Here is a 17,684-nt window from a genome sequence, read left to right on the forward strand (position 1 = left end):
ATCATCCCTGACCACTGGGTCCTGTTAGCTAGGGATGATGGGAGTTTTAGTCCCAAAACATTTGGAGGGCTGAGTTTGCCTATGTCTGCCCCCAAGAGCTTGCCAGCAGAGAAGCTTTCAATGAATGGATGGGTTCAATGTTCATTTCAGTCTCTCTGGGGTTCACGTTCAATTTCCATTGTGTGCAAGTGAAATGTTTATAAGGGTGGAACTAAACAATGTGGATTCAGCATTTTGCCAGGACCCCCCACTTTCCATGTGGGTTCACTCAGGCTTCTCCCACCCCACAGCTGTGGTGCCTAGGCTGTGGAACACCCTTCCCAACAGAGACCCTGTCTGCCTCATTTCTTTCTTTCTTTCTTTCTTTCTTTCTTTCTTTCTTTCTTTCTTTCTTTCTTTCTTTCTTTTTTCTTTTTTTCTTTTTGCCTCTTGCGGCTGCTTTTAAGGATATTTTAGTTTCAATTTCAAGCTTGCTTTCCCCTCTTCCCTCCCATTTCATTTTCCTCCTGCATTTAGACGGCAAGTCTTAAGGGGCAAGGGACCTTATTGGAACCGGCTTTTGTAAGCTGTTCTGACAGCCTTTTTTGGCTAAAAGGGAAGGCAGGTCTAAATGCTGCAAATAAATAAATAAATAAACCATAATAATTTCTGATTTGCTTTCAGAAACTTAGGCTCACTGGCCATCTTTGATGGGAAGGCAGGATATAAAATCTCTTTAAGAACAAAGCAAGCAATACGAGGCTCTGAAGAAAGAGGCTAGGTGTCCGGTTCCTACCCCTCTTAGTTCCACGTTCTCTGACATATGTAAGATGTCTGCACCCCATCACTGGGTACACCTGGCAAGGGTGGGAAAATGCACAGCATTGTTTAGGAGCTCAGGGAAGAATACTCACCTGTTCGTGAAGGTAATAGTTGAAAGCTATCAAGTAGAAGTAGCGCTCAAGGCTCTGCAACGTCCTCTGAAGGAAATACTCTTTGGTGCTGTTCCCCTACAATGCAAACACACAAATAATAATATTAGTAAGAGGCACTTGCCACTGTTGTTGTTGTTGTTGTTGTTGCTATTAAATTTGCAACCCACCCTTCCTCCCAAAGGAGCCCTGGGCAGCAAACACCAAGTGACAAAATAATAGAAACATCTTAAAAGCATCTCCAATACAGTCGCAGACTGGGACAGACCTCAACTTAAAAGTTTTGTTGAAGGTGGACTGTATTTGGTAGGTACCAAGAAGATGGAAGCTGTGTAACATTCCAAAACGTAGGTGCTACCACACTAAAAGCCTGACGGTGCAGAATGAACATCCTAATAAGAGGGTATCTCCAAGAGGCCCTCACCTGCAGAGTAGGGCTAGGCGATATCTGGTTTTCAACACTTCCATGGTTGAGTGAGAATTTGATTGATTCCTCCGGTTGAACTCCAAAACTAAACCATACTGGCTCTCCATATGGAAAATGTAGAACTTTAACATTTGACTCTATTTATAAAGGGACTACATTCTGTTTTGGGGAGGTGTGGCGGGGGAAGAGAAAGAATTTGGCAAGCAGTCCACTGGAAATCTGCAACATTACATAACTGCCTTTCATTAATATTTACTTGTTATCCCCCCTTAAGAGAAATCCGGCCACAAGTCATTTATCAAAAAGATTAAGGGAAAACGCTGAGGACTGAACTGAACATTCTCCTGCATGGAAAATATGCAGCTATGCATTAAAGGGAGAGAGAGAAGAGATAACTGGGCACGCTGCACATGAAAGTCTCCCTAATTATCTGTGGGGTGAAGGTGAGGCAATAGTTTAAAATTGTGACACACTTTATGGTTGCCCCCTAACATTCACTTGTCGAGTGAGCGATACCATGTTTTTCGTTAGCGTAAACTTATATAAAAGCCTGTTAAACAAAACGGTCCCCTCCTGCCTTTTTCTCAGTGAAACAAGAAAACCTGATACCTGAATGGTGCAAGTATCAGATTTATATGTGATTTATCAAGACAAATGTAGCCTGCCCACCAGATGTGTCCTGCCAGGTACACGTGAACCTCTCCCATTTTTGCAGTTCCAGATTTTTTTTTGGGGGGGGGGTTGAGTGAAGAGAAGGATATTTAGCCACTCTATAGCAGGCAGCCATTAGCGGCTTTTGAGATGGAATCAAGAGATTTACAAGGCATGGCATACGCTATAAACATAGATTTACAGAGACACACATCGCTCTTTCTCCATGATGCATTTTGTCCAATGAGAACATAACCCTAGGAAAATTTTCCATTGTTTTAAGAAGAGCTGTTGCTGTGTTTGAACTTCAAATAAACAGTCCCTGTGTTTGAAATGTAGAGCGGGGTCCAAAGGCTTATTTCTCAGAGCCGCTGAAGACATACGCCAGCCGCATCCTGCAAAGGCCAAACTGAAATTTACCCTGACAGGAAATCCATTCGCAAAATGGCTGCTCCAGAGCTCCATTCGCAAAATGGAGTGGTTCTTCCCCATCCTTCCCACCCCCCCCCCTCACAACAAGCTTATGAGGTAGACAAGGCTGTCATAAGACGGTGTCTGGTCCAAGGTCATCCAGTGATCTTCAAACCTGAGTGAGGCAAAGTGAGGCAGTTGCCTCAAGCAGTGGGTCTGTGCTTGGCACACCAACCAGGTTGCTCCTCTGCAAGCAGGGTTTGCACCTGCCACCTTTTAAACTAAAAGAATTCAAAGGAAGTGCTTAAATCACACTCGATTCTTCCTTGATTCACCTGACACCATAGGATGCCACATCCCTGGGTAGTCTGCAGAGGGTGGATGGATGAACCTCAGTGATGGAGAACCTCAGGCCTGAGGGGTGAATGTGGCCTTCCGAGCCTCTCTGCCTGCTCCTTGGGATTCCTGCCAGACCACATCCCCTTTCCCCACCGCGCCCCTCCTTTGTGTGTTTCTGATGGGCAAGAACGCATCCGTGAACTCCCATAATGCTTTGAAGCATTATGTCAGGTGACAGGATGTCAGGTGATTCAGTTGGATGGAGGACAGAGGGGGCTGTGTGAGTGTGGCCCCCAGAATGTTGACTAGAAGGGAATTAAGACTCTCAGGCTAAAAAAAAGGGGGTTCTCAACCTCTTGATAAAAGTACTAGGCAACAGTTTTTCAGTATGCATCAACAGAATGAACTTTGTATTTAACCGAATGGTGTTCTAAAAATTCATTTATATGCTAACTAATTAACTGTTAAGTATCAAAGGAGGTGGGGCTTTGGAACACTGCAAGATGATGATGATGAAGAAGAAGAAGAAGAAGAAGAAGAAGAAGAAGAAGAAGAAGAAGAAGAAGAAGAAGAAGAAGAAGAAGAAGAAGAAGGGGAAGTTGTTATTTACATGCCGCCAGCCACTCTGGGCAGCTTCCAACAAATTAAAACATTAATAAGCACAGTAAACATTGATGAAACATTTAAAATTGTTACTTCAATCTTCTTTTCTGGGGTGAAGCTGCCACAGCTTCCTTGCACAAATTAAAAACCAAGAGTTGCTTACACAGCCTTGCATATGGCGCTTTTTTTACTAACTGCAGCCAACAGAGCTGGATTAAGGCAGGGATGAGGAACCTCAGGGCGGGAGCCAAATGTGGCCCTTCAGACACCTGCATCCGGCCCTCGAGATTCTCCTCATTCCACACCCCTTCCCTGCCCCCCAGGCCACATCCTCACCAGCCCTGCCTTGCACCTTCCATGCCTGCCAGACCCAGCGCTTGCTAAGGAAGGAAGAAAAGGAAAGGAGACAAAGGCATTGCACAGCTGGCAAGAGAATAAGACCCCCAGGTATGGGAGGGAACAAGCTTTTATGAGAGTTCAGCCCTGCCACCACACACATATTGCCCCAGTAGTGTAAAACAGTTTCCTTGCAAGTGCAGTTAAGTCTTCCTTCAGCCAAGCAGGAGGTGGCGCAGAAGATAAATCCCTTCTGGTGTGAGCCCTGGCACCACCCAAAGCCTGGAGCCTCCCTGGAGGAAAAGTACTTTACAAATGTGATGATAAAAAAACAAGTAATAGCAAGCACTTCTATCTTCAATGGCAAGTGTTCTCTTGAAAAAACAATATATCCTTCCGGTTTCCTGAATAAACATTAGGAAAGCTTTCTGACTTTCAGTACAAACTGTCCTTGTTTATAGCCATAATTTACACCTGAAGAATTTTATAGTCTATCCTGTTTATGTCTTTAGGCAAACCGGGGGGCGGGGGGGGGGGAAGGGTGGCGCAGGGAGGTCAGGGGAGAGAGGCACCCAAAAGGAAAATTGAAGCAGTTGTGTCCCCTGTGCTCATATTTCCTTTTTCACATTTCTTATCAACTTTTAGGAAAGAGCTGCATGTCAGCAACGGAGAGCGTATTTTCTCAAAAAGCGAAATGAAAAATCTAAGAAGCAGCAAGGACAGATGGAGCCAAACCCCGGAACGTTTGAGAACTATACACACTAATTAACAACAGTGGGTCCAATAAGAGGCAACACCTAACACTGACAATGAACTGGTATGCAAAAGGAGAAAATGTCTAATGAAGCTTGGGAGAACTAATGAGCAAGTACAATTTCTATAAAACGCGTTATGCTGAATGGGGCTACTGAATGCTACTCTATGGCCCTTGGAAGGTTTTTAATGCACTACGTAAAATGCTAAGTATAATATTTATTTTTTAACGACTGTAGGGAAGCAAGATGCTAAGATATTCTGCAGAGGCAAAGCCACATGTGCATGTATACCAATATAAGTTCCTAGCTAGAATGAGTTGCGGGAACACAACTAAGTCACTACCCCCCTGAAAGTTGTTAGGAGACCCCCTATTCCCCTCACAGAGCTACAATCCCCAGAGTGGTTTAACAATCAATCCCTCTTCCCAGGAAACTCTGGGAACTGCAGTGCTGTGAGAGGAATAGGGGTCTCCTTACAACTCTTGGCACTTTAAACAAACTACAGTTCCCACGATTCTTTGGAGGCAGCCATGACTGTTTAAAGTGGTATGAGACGGCTTTAATGTATAGCGCAGTGGAGCCTAAGTCCAATTTTAAAAGGTGGGCTTTCTCTCAAGGAAGCATCAGTTGTGAGCTGAGGTAGACTTACATTAAATATCCCAATGTCCCTTAGAAAGGCATAATTATAACATGGGCCAAACCCAGCTGTGGACGCCACTTTAGGAAACTTAATAACGCCATAAGCTTAGGTCAAGATTTTAAGTAGTAAACTAATTCAATAATTAAATACTTAAAATTTTAAGAAGGAGGCTCAGCCTGACCAATACCTGAATCCGATAATCTTCTCCAATCCCTTCCAGCTTCTTCTTATTCTCGTAGATGGCTTCCTTCATGTCATGCATTTCCGAACACAAGGAAATGGCGGAATCCACCTTAGAAAGCCAAAAGGCAAATGTCAATATACGCAAGAGAGAGGATTCCATCCCCTTCAATCTCTTGCATGCTACATTTGCGCCCCATTGGTCTTATCACCTGAAAAGGCATTCCCAGTTTAACAGAACAGTTCAAAATTGAGGTTACTTTCTGGACAACCTCCAAACTTATCAAGTTCACAGGTAATCGAAAAGTTTCCATCATAGATGCATTCCCTTTCTTCATTGGAGGGTTGAGAACAACGAGGGAGAATAAACAGCTTTGGTTTTGACTGTGCTGTTCTCTTAATCCAGGTTTTATTAAATTTGTTTTACTATTCCATGCATTTGTATAGAACCCCCCAAAAAGGTGCTGGTAGGTACAACCTAATTAAAAGAAAGAAAGTCCATCATCAACCTCCGACATTAACCATTATGCAAAGAATGCTAAAGGAGCACTGCAACCAGTGTGTGCTCCCCAAACTTTTCATGTTGGTGACACACTTTTTGGACATGCATCATTTTGCGGCACAGTTAATTCAGCCTTACTAGCAAACCGGAGGTTAAGCTAACCCCTTTCCAGCCCCAGGAGCTTGGGGAGTGTTCACACGACACACAATCTGGAAAGCTCTGTTCTACACCCTTGACTAGCTGTTGTGAAGAGAGCTTTGACAATCGCTTCTGGACAACAAGTGGTGCCCGATAACACCATCTTAGCCTTGAAGGGATACGGCGTGCTTGGTTCTACATCAGCAGCTGCCGCGGGCAAGGACTTCAGACAGCAGTAATGGGGGGGGGGGAGAGAAAGGGAGTCAAGAGCAGGGCAAGAGCAGCAGGGGATGGGTGTCGTGGACTTTATTCCCAAGGCTCCATCTGCAAATCAATGCAAACTTGCTTACCTCCTCAACTATCTGCTGGCCTTTCGGTACTATGTCAATAAAGGTCTGAATAATTCGAAATCGATCCCTTGGCAAAGAGTTAGCGAGCTGTGGAAGGCTGTAATTGGAAAAGGTCAAAATATAATTTCTTTAATGTGAAGTGAATTCTCTCTCTCTCTCACACACACACACACTCTCTCTCTCACACACACACACACAAAAGCTATGTCAACTTGAGAGCACAATTCTACCCATTCAAAAATATCCATCAGATGTAATCCCCTGCTCCATATACGTCTACACTCAATGAAATATCATTTTATTTCAAGAGCTGCAGGTGTCAACAATGTCTCCCAAGCCAATTCTTTCATAATCCTATTTTCCTGTTCTGCATTTTGGAAGCACTTGGTCATCTACATGCAACACCTAAAATCATAGAATCAAAGATTCAGATCATAGAATCACAGAATCATAGAACTGTAGAGTTGGAAGAGACCCAAACAGTCCTCTAGTTCAACTCCAGGAATGTAGGAATGTAAGCAGTACATGCTTCGTTTTCCCCAGAATAATAACCCTACAGCAGCCTTTCTCAACCTTGGGTTGCCAGCTGTTGTTGGACTACAACTCCCATCATCCCTGACCACTGGTCCTGCTAGCTAGGCATGATGGGAGTTGTAGTCCAACAACAGCTGGGGACCCAAAGTTGAGAAAGGCTGCCCAAGAACATCTAGGGTTCCCACACACGCTTCCCCTACAGTTTATGGTATGGCTCAGTTACATGAGACACTGCGAACTATTTGCATTGTCATACTTGCTCCCACCAATCAGAGTTATAGCAACAATGGAAAGTAAGACACTGAGAACCAGGGTACAAAGACTGATCTACAAGGGAGAGTGGTGTATGGAGGCGAAACCTAAAAGAGTCTTCTATTCCCCTTGAAACTATATAGTTCCAAATGGACTACAGCTCCAACATTTGGATCTAAGGGAAGCCAGAATCTCCAATGCCCGTCAAACTAACACTGCTCCCTCCCAGCTTCATTTCCGTTATGCCAGCTCAGGATGAAAAGACATACTTACTCTTGTTTCTGCAGCCCACCCTTGCGGTGATAAAGCACCAGAGTGCCCAAAACCATGGCTAGGTTGGTCCTTCCGACTCCTGTTTGGCAGCTGAAGAGCAGGGCGGGAGGAGGCCTGCTGGGGTCTTGGAGAAGGAGCACATTTGGACTTTCCTGCAGGACAAAAATACAGTGCAAGGACATTTCTTGGGCTGCCATTCCCTCAAATTGGCAGCCGATGGGGCCAGAGGAGAGGCCTCTTTTACAATCTGGGAAATAACAGGCTTGCACCACTGCAGCACAGGAGGAAGAGAAGGAAAAGTACACGGCAGAAAGAGGGTAGCGGCATTTCTCCCAAACTAGTCCGCCATCTTGTTCATTTTGCTATCTGGGGGGTTGATAAGTTATGTTGCTCATGTCACACATGGTTTAATCCAGGGATGCTGAACTTGTAGCCCTCCAAATGCTGCTGGGACTCCAATTCCCAGCATCCCTGACCTTTGGCTGTGCTGCTTGGGGCTGATGGGAACTGAAGTCCCATGCCATCTGGAAGGAAGCAGGGTTGCCTATCCCACCAAGCACACTGGACTTGCAATTGATACTTCATGCTAGATTGCAATCTTGGGGGGGGGGAGAAACCAATGATTTCAGACAAAGTCCAATCCGCAAACTTACTTGGGGCTTACATAAAATGTACAAAATCTAATCAGTCTCTAAAGTGAATGTGGAAAACCAGAATGCCTCAACTCCCAACTTACACTGGAGTGGGATAGAGGATACAGTTGACCGGGTGCCTTAAACAGAAGAGTTGGCAAGAAGACAAGAAGTGATTGATGTTTACATGCTGCTGCTGTTTCTTTTACTACTGTTTGATTTCTTTTTTTATGATGTACCATTAGTTTGTTTTTTAAAATGAGCTGCCTTGAGTGCTCTTTGTGGAGTGTGGAATATAAAAATGAACAACAACAAAAAAAGAATAGCACATTCCAAAACGGCTTACTGTCCCCAAAAGCCAGGAAGATCTTCTTACCCCCCCCCCCCGCAAAAAAACCTTCCTCAAATTAGTTTCATATATTAAACATGGTTGAAAACTCCTTGGGAGGCAGAAATATTGAAAAATACATTTCTATTTCTTGTTATCAACAGAAAAGTATTTCATTTCTAAAACAATCTTATGCTTGCAGTTTCAAGCCCCGCTGATTTCAAACAAAACCAATGAAACTTTTTTGAAAAGTCTTTTAAACTTCCGGCTGGGTCACACACCTTTTTTTAAAAAAACAGAAACAAAACAAAACTGTGTGGGTAGACATTTGGGTTTTCCCACATCAGGCATCCAAACATGGTCGCGAAACTCCAGACATGCTCCCAAAGTGAATATAGGTTGCCAACAAACGCATGTATTCAGCTACAAGCTCCAGAGTGCCAAATAATGGCCACCGCTTTTAGCTGTATGTGCATGGCAGCAGCAGGCAAAAGGAAGGAAAGATAAATCTTTCACCAACAAATGGCATCCAACTTGCGCTACCTTGAACAACAACAGCTTTGCATGTTGCCGCCTGTTTAAAATAGAGGGTTGCTACACTCAAGGGACCCAGGTGGCGCTGTGGGTTAAACCATAGAGTGGGTTAAACCATAGAGTCTAGGGCTTGCCGATCAGAAGGTCGGCGGTTCGAATCCCTGCGACGGGGTGAGCTCCCGTTGCTCGGTCCCAGCTCCTGCCCACCTAGCAGTTCGAAAGCACATCAAAGTGCAAGTAGATAAATAGGGACCGCTCCAGCGGGAAGGTAAACGGCGTTTCCGTGCGCTGCTCTGGTTAGCCAGAAGAGGCTTAGTCATGCTGGCCACATGACCCGGAAGCTGTCTGTGGACAAACGCCGGCTCCCTCGGCCTATAGAGCGAGATGAGCGCCGCAACCCCAGAGTCGGACACGACTGGACCTGATGGTCAGGGGTCCCTTTACCTTTACACTCAAGGCAGCTTGTAGACCTTAACCTTCTTTGGCAGCCCTTACCCTGAGGAAACTGATGAAAGCATCAAGTTGCGCTTCCAGGGGGGCTCCATCCATAGGCAAAGGCAGTCGGTGGTACCTGCCAAGAAAGAAGGCACACGCAGGGGGTGTTACTGGCAGCAGAGAGACAAAAACAGCAAGGATCAAAACTACAGGCGATGTTTTATATTTTTTACACTGCGTTGTCAATTCCACGCATCCAGAAGTTAGGTTAATTCAATGTGCCAGCATGGAAAGGAGGAGGAACCCACATACGATGCCTGTGGCAACCTGCTAAATTCACTCCACTCGTCCCCCAGCTCTGTAGTAGGGCCGTGTTTGGTTCTTGCCCTTGTTGTGTGCCTCAGTGGTGTAACAACCTGCTTGCTTTCTGAACTTACGGGCTGCGTGCAAGGGTTCCCCTCTCAACAAAAATACTTTTATTCTTTAAACACCATTGCCATTATGGTGCTGGAGGGAGACTCTTGAGAGTCCCATGGACTGCTAGAAGATCAAACCTATCCATTCTGAAGGAAATCAGCCCTGAGTGCTCACTGGAAGGACAGATCCTGAAGCTGAGGCTCCAGTACTTTGGCCACCTCATGAGAAGAGAAGACTCCATGGAAAAGACCCTGATGTTGGGCAAGATTGAGGGCGCAAGGAGAAGTGGATGACAGAGGAAGAGATGGTTGGACAGTGTTCTCGAAGCTACTAACATGAGCCTGACCAAACTGCGGGAGGCAGTGGAAGACAGGAGTGCCTGGTGTGCTCTGGTCCATGGGGTCACGAAGCATCGGACACAACTAAACGACTGAACAACAACAACCATTATTATTACTTGGTTCTCAAACGGCTTAGTTGTCGAACAAATCAGCTCCCAAACGTTGCAAACCCGAAGGTAAGTGTTCCAGTTTGTGAATGTTTTTTGGAAGCTAAACATCTGGTGTGGCTTCCGCTTGAGTGCAGGAAGCTCCTGCAGACAGTTGGAAGCCGTGCCTTGGTTTTTGAATGGTTTCAGGAGTCCCAACGGACTCCCGGAATGGATTAAGTTCGAGAACCAAGGTTCCACTGTATTATTGTTATTTATTATTATTATTATTACCTGTCCTGACAATAATCTGAAATTTAGAATTAAAAACAGTTAAAACAAATTACAGCCACAGGAATATGATGGATCGTCCCGAGAACACACATCTCAGGTGTCAAAGGCCAGGCTGTATCTAATACCTCTGTGGGGTGTTCCACAACATAGGCGGGTCTGCCACAGAAAAGGCTTCTTCCAGGCTGCCACCACTTCTGAACGCAGAGGAATACTACTGCTAATCTAATCTATTTACAGGTAAAATGTTTGTCCTTGAGGAAAGTACAATATGTTTTTACAGTTCTGTTACCTTATGGGGGGGGCGGAACCCTTACTAAAACACACACACACACACTGCGGAAAAGGAAGCTGAAGATGGGCAAAGAACATTTGAAAATAAAAGAGATAGCCAAGTTAACACGAATGATATAATCAAGCAGGGGCCATTTTCTTTTCTCACGGAAAAGTTACCTGTAAGATGGCAGCAGGAAGACGGGCCTCTTATACACTTCTTCCGTCACGTGGATGTCTTCTTCATAGCGGATTCTCACCGAATGGGGCTCGTCTTTGAAATGCTCGATGTCGTTGTAGACGTAATATGTGTTCTCCTTTAGCTGGGCGAAGTCGTGTATCTTCAACAGATAAATCCAATCAACAAACCTGAGAAGAGCTTTGCTTTATAAAACACGCCTCCACAACTTCCCTACACACACACACACACCCTCCCAAAGAGTACCCATTGGCCTAATATTTTACCACAGAGACATGAGAGTGCCATGCTGTTCTGGTAAATTTCAAGTTAGAGGAATAAGTCCATTCTACCCACTCACATGGTTAATCCCAGTAGGAGCTGTGTCACTGAATCCAGAGGCGCCATGGCAGATATCAGCGTATCCTGCTGAAAACTTTTAACAGATAGGTTACCATGGCAACCTGGGAACCACTTCCTATCCCTAGCCCAGTCCTACCCAGTATGGCAGGTGCTACTGAAACAATGCTGGACTACACCATGACAAAGGGGCTCCCAGAATACCATGCTAATATACCCATTTATCCTCTCAGCAGAATATGAAGTTGTCTAATACGGCTTCCCAGTTCTACAACACAAAAATATCAGTGAGCACACACACACACACACATGCATACTGACTTCCCATAAATAAACTACATGACCAGCTGAATAATTTAAGTGCATACCTACCATCTAGCTATATATTTTTGTTTTATATACAAAATAAGCCAGAAGATCTGGAATAAAGGTCACACGTTATGTGCAAGGGGACTCCAGTGCTGCCAGTCCTGAGCTAGATAGATCAATGGTCTGACTTTAAGAACTAGCCCAGGATCCTGTTCTCACAGTGGCTAGCCAGATGCCTGTTGGAAGCCCTCAGAGCAGGACCCAAGCACCACAGGCACTCTTGCCCACTTCTGGTTCCCAGGAACAGGCACATGGAATAGCTGCCTATGTCTGCTGTAGTGGATTTAAGTGGCAAGGCACTGAAACAAGGAATGAACGGACTACCCCATCTCTAGCAGGTCCCACAGTACCGTGCAACCTCCTCGGACACTTCCCCCCCCAAAAAATCACCTCTTTCCGAATAGAGAGCTCCAGGTTTTCGACTTTGACACCCCTGTGCAGGCTGTGCAGGTTTTCGTGCAGGTTCTCCTTTCCCCTGGGAGTGTAGGGCATGAAGTCATTGTCCACGTGCAGAAAAAGCACGGGTTCCTCGCGGACACAGAATACAATGCACTCCTGCTGCAACAGAGAGGAAAGTGTTGGCTACACGGTGCCGGTAAGCTAAGCTGCAAGTTGATGTCGGATAAGAGCCCATTTGATGCATTGCCACTTTCCTATGGGTCACCTCTCTCTCTCTTTTTAACCTCTAGCATTATTATTTTTTGACCCTGACTAACTATATGGGCTATGTGCTACATGAACAACAGCTCAAGGCAAAGTTCCTAGGTGCTGTTCCGAGAATAAGAAAAGATTGTCAGCTACATCACGGTCTTCATGTACATAATAAAGTGGAATCTTTTTGTTCTGTTCCCACTCAACAGCTATATTTGGATTCATCAAACACATGCACACATGTGGGAGTGGGAGTGTAAGAACACCACACACATATTCGTATAGTTATAGGGACACGGAAGCACGAGGCTAACGGCACATCATAGCTGAAAGCAGATAGGAACTTACGACATAATCAGAAGCACACAAAGGCACACACAAAATGCTTTGCTAACATCTCAAATGTAGAAACGGATGGGCAACGGATTTCAGTAGCGGCTGTGCCCTCAATCTGATAAAACTGACAAGCATTTACTTGGACTTTGTTATTTTGACTCCTGTGCAACTACTCATCCTACTATTTCATAGTTTGTTCGCCTTGTACCGTATTTTTCGCTGCACAAGACGCGCTTTTTTCCTCCTAAAAAGTAAGGGGAAATATCTGTGCGTCTTATGGGGCGAATGGTGGTCCCTGGAGCTGAAATGCCCAGGGACCAAAAGAGGATCATGCTTTTTATTTTACAAAGAGAAAAGGGGGTGTTGAAAGGACCCCGCTCAGCAGCTGATCAGCAAGAGATCGGGAGAGAGATGAGAGTCCCCGGCTCCCTTTCAGCCCCGCCCTCCTTTGTTGAATGTGCTGCAGAGGGAGGTTGTTTGTTTCCCCAGCGACATGTGACTGGCTGATTAGATTATCTGCCTGGAAACTGTAGAAAAGGCTCCCTTTCCTTTAGAAGCTGCAGAAATGTGAGTTGAACCCCATAAAAACAGAGCTTTTCCTCTTTGCTTTTCCCCCTTTGCAAAAGGAGCTTTGCTTTTCCCCCTTTGCAAAAAAAGCTGCAAAACTTTTAGCTGATCCTCAAAAAAAACAGGGCTTTTCCCTTTGCAAAAAAGCTGCAAAACGTTTAGCTGATCCTCAAAAAAACAGGGCTTTTAGAGGAAAACCAGAAAAATATTTTTTTCCCCTTGTTTCCTCCTCTAAAAACGAGGTGCGCCCTATGGAGCAAAAATACGGTAATTTTTGTAGGTTGTTATAATTGTTTTATATGCAGTACAAAATGAAACAATAATAATAACTAAAAGTTTACAAAAATGTGGGGGGGGTCATTGTGCTGGTGCCCAATGATTTATTTATTCTTTGCTTCATTAACATGTATACACCCCAGGGTTGTTAAAAAAAACCAACCTCAAAGCGAATAGGATTTTTAAAACTAAAATGGTCAGCAGGGGCTTCACATGAACCCCCCTTATGCGTTGAAAGAACGTGGGGAGGGTTGTGGGAGTAGTAAACTGCTGTTCCCGTTCGCATTCTGAGTTGTGCATTAGCTTTACTTCCATGCACGCACAGACCTTGTGGCCGTCGCTCTGCAGTTTCTGCAGGACCTGCTTGAATCCGCTGAAGCTGGGCTGGCCCATCCCAAACACAGAATATCCCCCTTTCGCCTGCCGAAAGTTCGGAGCACCGCAGCTGCTGGCAGTGTTGAGGACATCTAGCTTGCTGTATACATCACGGACCATAAAGTATTTCCCCTGTAAATAAATAGGAAGGGGGAAAGAAAGTAGAAAAAGTGTAATGCATATTTTCAAGGTGGCAAAGAAGGCAGGATGCTATGGGTCAGATTCAGCTGATTTAGTCCCGCTAGCAGAAGCCAGTGCAAGGTTCTCTGCTAGTGCAATGAGACTTTGTGCCCCCATTGGGCACCCAAACCCCACAAACCTGATTTTGGGAGGGTCAGGGGAACCTCCAAAACAGGGTCCAGGGGAAGGAAAGGGGAGATCACTCCAACCAACAAGCTGAAATGTTCACACTGATGGAACGATCTCCAGCCAACTTTTTCATACAACGCATAAATCAGTCACAGCATAAATCACCACAGGATGCAGTGATGGCCACTAGCTAAAATGGCTTTAAAAGGAGGGTTGACACAGATTTGTGGAAGATACGGCTATTTGCTGTACTGGCTGTAGGGAACCTCCTACCCAGAGGCCATTTGCCAGATGGGGCAACAGCAGGAGAGGGCAGCTGACTTCATGCTCCGCTTTCTCCAGAGGTACCTGGTTAGTCACAGTGGGGGGGGGTTAAGGGGGGAGAAGCTCTTCTTACATCCTTATGCCTCAGTCCGTGCATACTGGATGCCCCGAGCCAAGTCTACAGCGCTCACCTGTACAAGGTAATGCTCCGGAGTAGACTCCGTAATCCGTCCCACAGTATAGCTGGCCTTCAATAAGTCATCGTGAATCTGAAACTCTTCTTTGCAATTGTAGCTGTAAGAAGCACATGGAAGAAATTCATAGTGGGGTTTTCTGCAATTAAATAGGGCTTTTACTGCTTCTCCTTTTTTTTTTACCAGTGCAACAAATACTGCAAATCACCCAAAGATCTGGCAGTAGATCCCCGTCTACTTTCTTTCCACCCCTAGTTTGGAGCACTGAGAAGAGACGAAAAGAGGCGTTAAGATGTTAGAAGTCTGTGAAAACTGCCTCTTCTAACCAAACTGCACAGGTAGAATTACAAGAGGAGGCTGCCTTATACAGAGTTCGTATAGCTCAGAATGGTCCACACTGGTTGGCAGCAGCTCTCCAAGGTTCTGGGATGCTGGGAGTTGAACCTGGCACCCTCTGCCTGAAAGCAGATGCTCTACCACTGAGCGATGCCTCTTCTGCCAACCGTCTGCTCTGCATCTAACCTTTGACGTAGGAAGACACGGGGAAGCAGCCACATGCATTTCAGAAGAGCATGGTTAGAGCATGGTGCTGATAATGCCAAGGTTGCAAGTTCGATCCCCATAAGGGACAGCTGCATATTCCTGCATTGCAGGGGGTTAAACTTAGATGATCCTCAGGGTGCGTCCCTTCCCACTCTATGATTCTGGGATTCCATGATCTGCGATTCTATGACAATGGTTCTCTAAGCTACCGGCACGGAGGTTCAAGGAATTTCAGGAACAACACTGGTTGTGGGGCAACTCACGTAATGACTACAGGTGCCACTTTATTGGTAATAATCGACTTGGCCTTGTTGTTGTGGAGGCCAACCGTCTGGAAGGAGTGGATGCTGAGGGAATGGCGGTCTTCCATGCTTCCGCTGCCGTGGATATTCTCAAATGTTGCCGTCGTCGTCTGCTGAGCTGTGCTGGCAGTTGTACCCATAATCCACAGGCAACTGTGCAAAATCAGAAGGTGAAGAAGAGATACACAGAAAGATCAAAAGACTGCTTTTTCTGGAGTGAGGAGGAAGGAATACAAATATATCCAGGAAGAGGAAAATTGGATTTGACACAAACATACATAATCCTTTTAGAACGGCGGTGTTTTAAACCGTTTTCAGGGAAACCCTGGAACTCCACGCAAGTTTACCATTGCCTCCTCAACAGAAAGGTAAGCAATGATTGACAAGCTCGTCCGCCACCACCGATCTTCCCCTACGGTAGGTATGCAATTGTGATAGAGAATGTTGCACACTCAGTGCAGGAAAGGAAGATCAGACAGGCCTGGCCTGTGCCCTTCAGAAATGAGTGATTGTGCATCTCCCCAAAAAACCACTCTGCAGTGCTGGAGTTTTGTGGCAGATGTGCCAAGCATCTTTAGCAGATGAGCTGGTGCTGAATCCCACCCATGTATAGTTCCACCAGTTATGCTTATCTTGACATTTATAGATGGGTTTTGTTGCTTCTAAGCATGAGTGGAGTACAGGACTAGTTTGAGGAAGTGGCTATATCCTCCAAGGAATATGCAGGATATTTTTGCACTGCCTACTGCAGTGGTTGGATTCCACTACAGACTCCCCCTCCCCAAGTTAATCCCAGATATATGGGCCTTCTTTCATTACTGGGAAAACACAGAGAGATACATCTTGAGTGCTACCTTCTAGGTCCCAAGGCTAATCTGTGACTCAAAGATTCGATTTCATTAAAACTCCTGGAAACTAAGTCACGTTAAGCTGCAAAACGCAGGACACACACCACACACACACACTCCAGCACCGAAGTGCGAAGTTGAGCCTTGTTTCTTCCTAATCCTATTCATAAATAGCTTAATAACATTCCAACTCTCACAGGAACTTGGACACCCTTTGTATCTAGAGAGCTTGTGACAAAGACAATATTTGAACTGGAAGCTTGTGGCTACGACAGAATGAGCCAGTATCCCGTTTTTAATTAACAGCCTGTTCTCCACCATTTCCTCCCCACAGCATCAAATCCACATAGGCCTTGGAGGCTTCTCTTTATCTGTCACCGTAATCTATTTTCCCATCTTTCTCCAAGTTCACATACAGCTATACAGAGAGCATCCTGAGTGCCACTGCCTTCATGCCAAGTCCCATGCAGAACCACGTAAATATTTGGAACGTGACACTCCTAACCGTGTGTCTAGCATGCCACACAGGCAATACCTGGCTCCTTGGAAGAGTCATACAAAATGTGATGTGCGAGTGTCACGCATTGTCATGCTTATCTGGTAACCTCTGGGGATCACTGCACCCGAGGGCCTCCACACTTTGCACCCACCAATGTCATCTGCCCCTTTCAACGTTTAAAATAAAATACTTTTGATGATCATTTGGTTGGGGGGGGGGCTGTCTGTTCCTTTTTGGGGGGAAGGAGTGACTTCCCCTTCTTTGTTTTGAGAGTGGGAGGGGGGTTGTCCGTTGTTTTGGGGACCCAAGCATCACCAGTTTTGTTTGGGTTTGTTTGTTTGTTTGTTTGTATTTTGATGGGGCCATGAACATGTGCAAAATGTTCAGCAGCCCCCCACCCCCACCCCCACCCCGATACACACCACCTATTTTTTACTTGAGCAATTCCTAAGGGCAAGCTCTCTTGCCACCTTGTAATGGCAATTTAACAAACAGTTGTGGCTCACAGCAAGGGTATTGTGAAGTAGAAACGGAGCTTGCTGCATCGCTGCAGCCTAAAGCTGCACACCACAAGCCACTTAACTATGTGTATATTCCTCTGTGTAGTAAGGCTTGTGGACTAGAATGATGAAGAGGAATGATCCTTGCCTGAGAAAGCAGCTTATGCCACTGTCAATGCCTTAAGCCTTTGAAATGTCGTATGATAAGGGTTTTAACTGCTGCAGCAGCAGTAAAAGACCACTCCTGAGACTCCTTCTAGAACCTAAACTGATTAAAATGGTACACCTTTTCGCCTATTAACCAAAGGGGGTGGGCAAATTTGTAACTGACCCACCTTGAAGCCTCATTCTAATGAGAATTTTGCTGTGACAGATGCATCTTTAAAAAAATAAATGCATGGGAAAGAAGAACAAATTTATATCAAAGAGGCCAAATACGTTTTTGTTTTTAAGTCAGTCAGCAGATGGCACACC

The 17,684-nt window shown here is 45.3% G+C and overlaps 1 protein-coding gene across 4 annotated transcripts in view; it reads right to left on the reverse strand.

Annotated features, from left to right (window-relative positions):
• Positions 1–17,684, reverse strand: part of PALD1 (phosphatase domain containing paladin 1) — a 100,898-nt gene that overhangs the window by 40,930 nt on the left and 42,284 nt on the right. For 3 of the 4 annotated variants that reach the window (XM_033149095.1, XM_033149096.1, XM_033149098.1), the window contains exons 2-11: positions 15,325–15,516; positions 14,516–14,618; positions 13,704–13,883; positions 11,937–12,101; positions 10,820–10,980; positions 9,292–9,367; positions 7,303–7,454; positions 6,244–6,340; positions 5,261–5,365; positions 894–989 (exon numbers count right to left, since the gene is read on the reverse strand). In XM_033149095.1, coding sequence (XP_033004986.1) covers positions 894–989; positions 5,261–5,365; positions 6,244–6,340; positions 7,303–7,454; positions 9,292–9,367; positions 10,820–10,980; positions 11,937–12,101; positions 13,704–13,883; positions 14,516–14,618; positions 15,325–15,503 — 1,314 coding nt within the window. In that variant the 5' untranslated portion in view covers positions 15,504–15,516. Of the gene's footprint in view, positions 1–893; positions 990–5,260; positions 5,366–6,243; positions 6,341–7,302; positions 7,455–9,291; positions 9,368–10,819; positions 10,981–11,936; positions 12,102–13,703; positions 13,884–14,515; positions 14,619–15,324; positions 15,517–17,684 lie in introns of those variants that run through there. The other variant, XM_033149097.1, reaches the window with a different exon arrangement.

The sequence above is a fragment of the Lacerta agilis genome, chromosome 5 (genome assembly GCF_009819535.1).
Source record: "Lacerta agilis isolate rLacAgi1 chromosome 5, rLacAgi1.pri, whole genome shotgun sequence".
NCBI lineage: Eukaryota > Metazoa > Chordata > Lepidosauria > Squamata > Lacertidae > Lacerta > Lacerta agilis.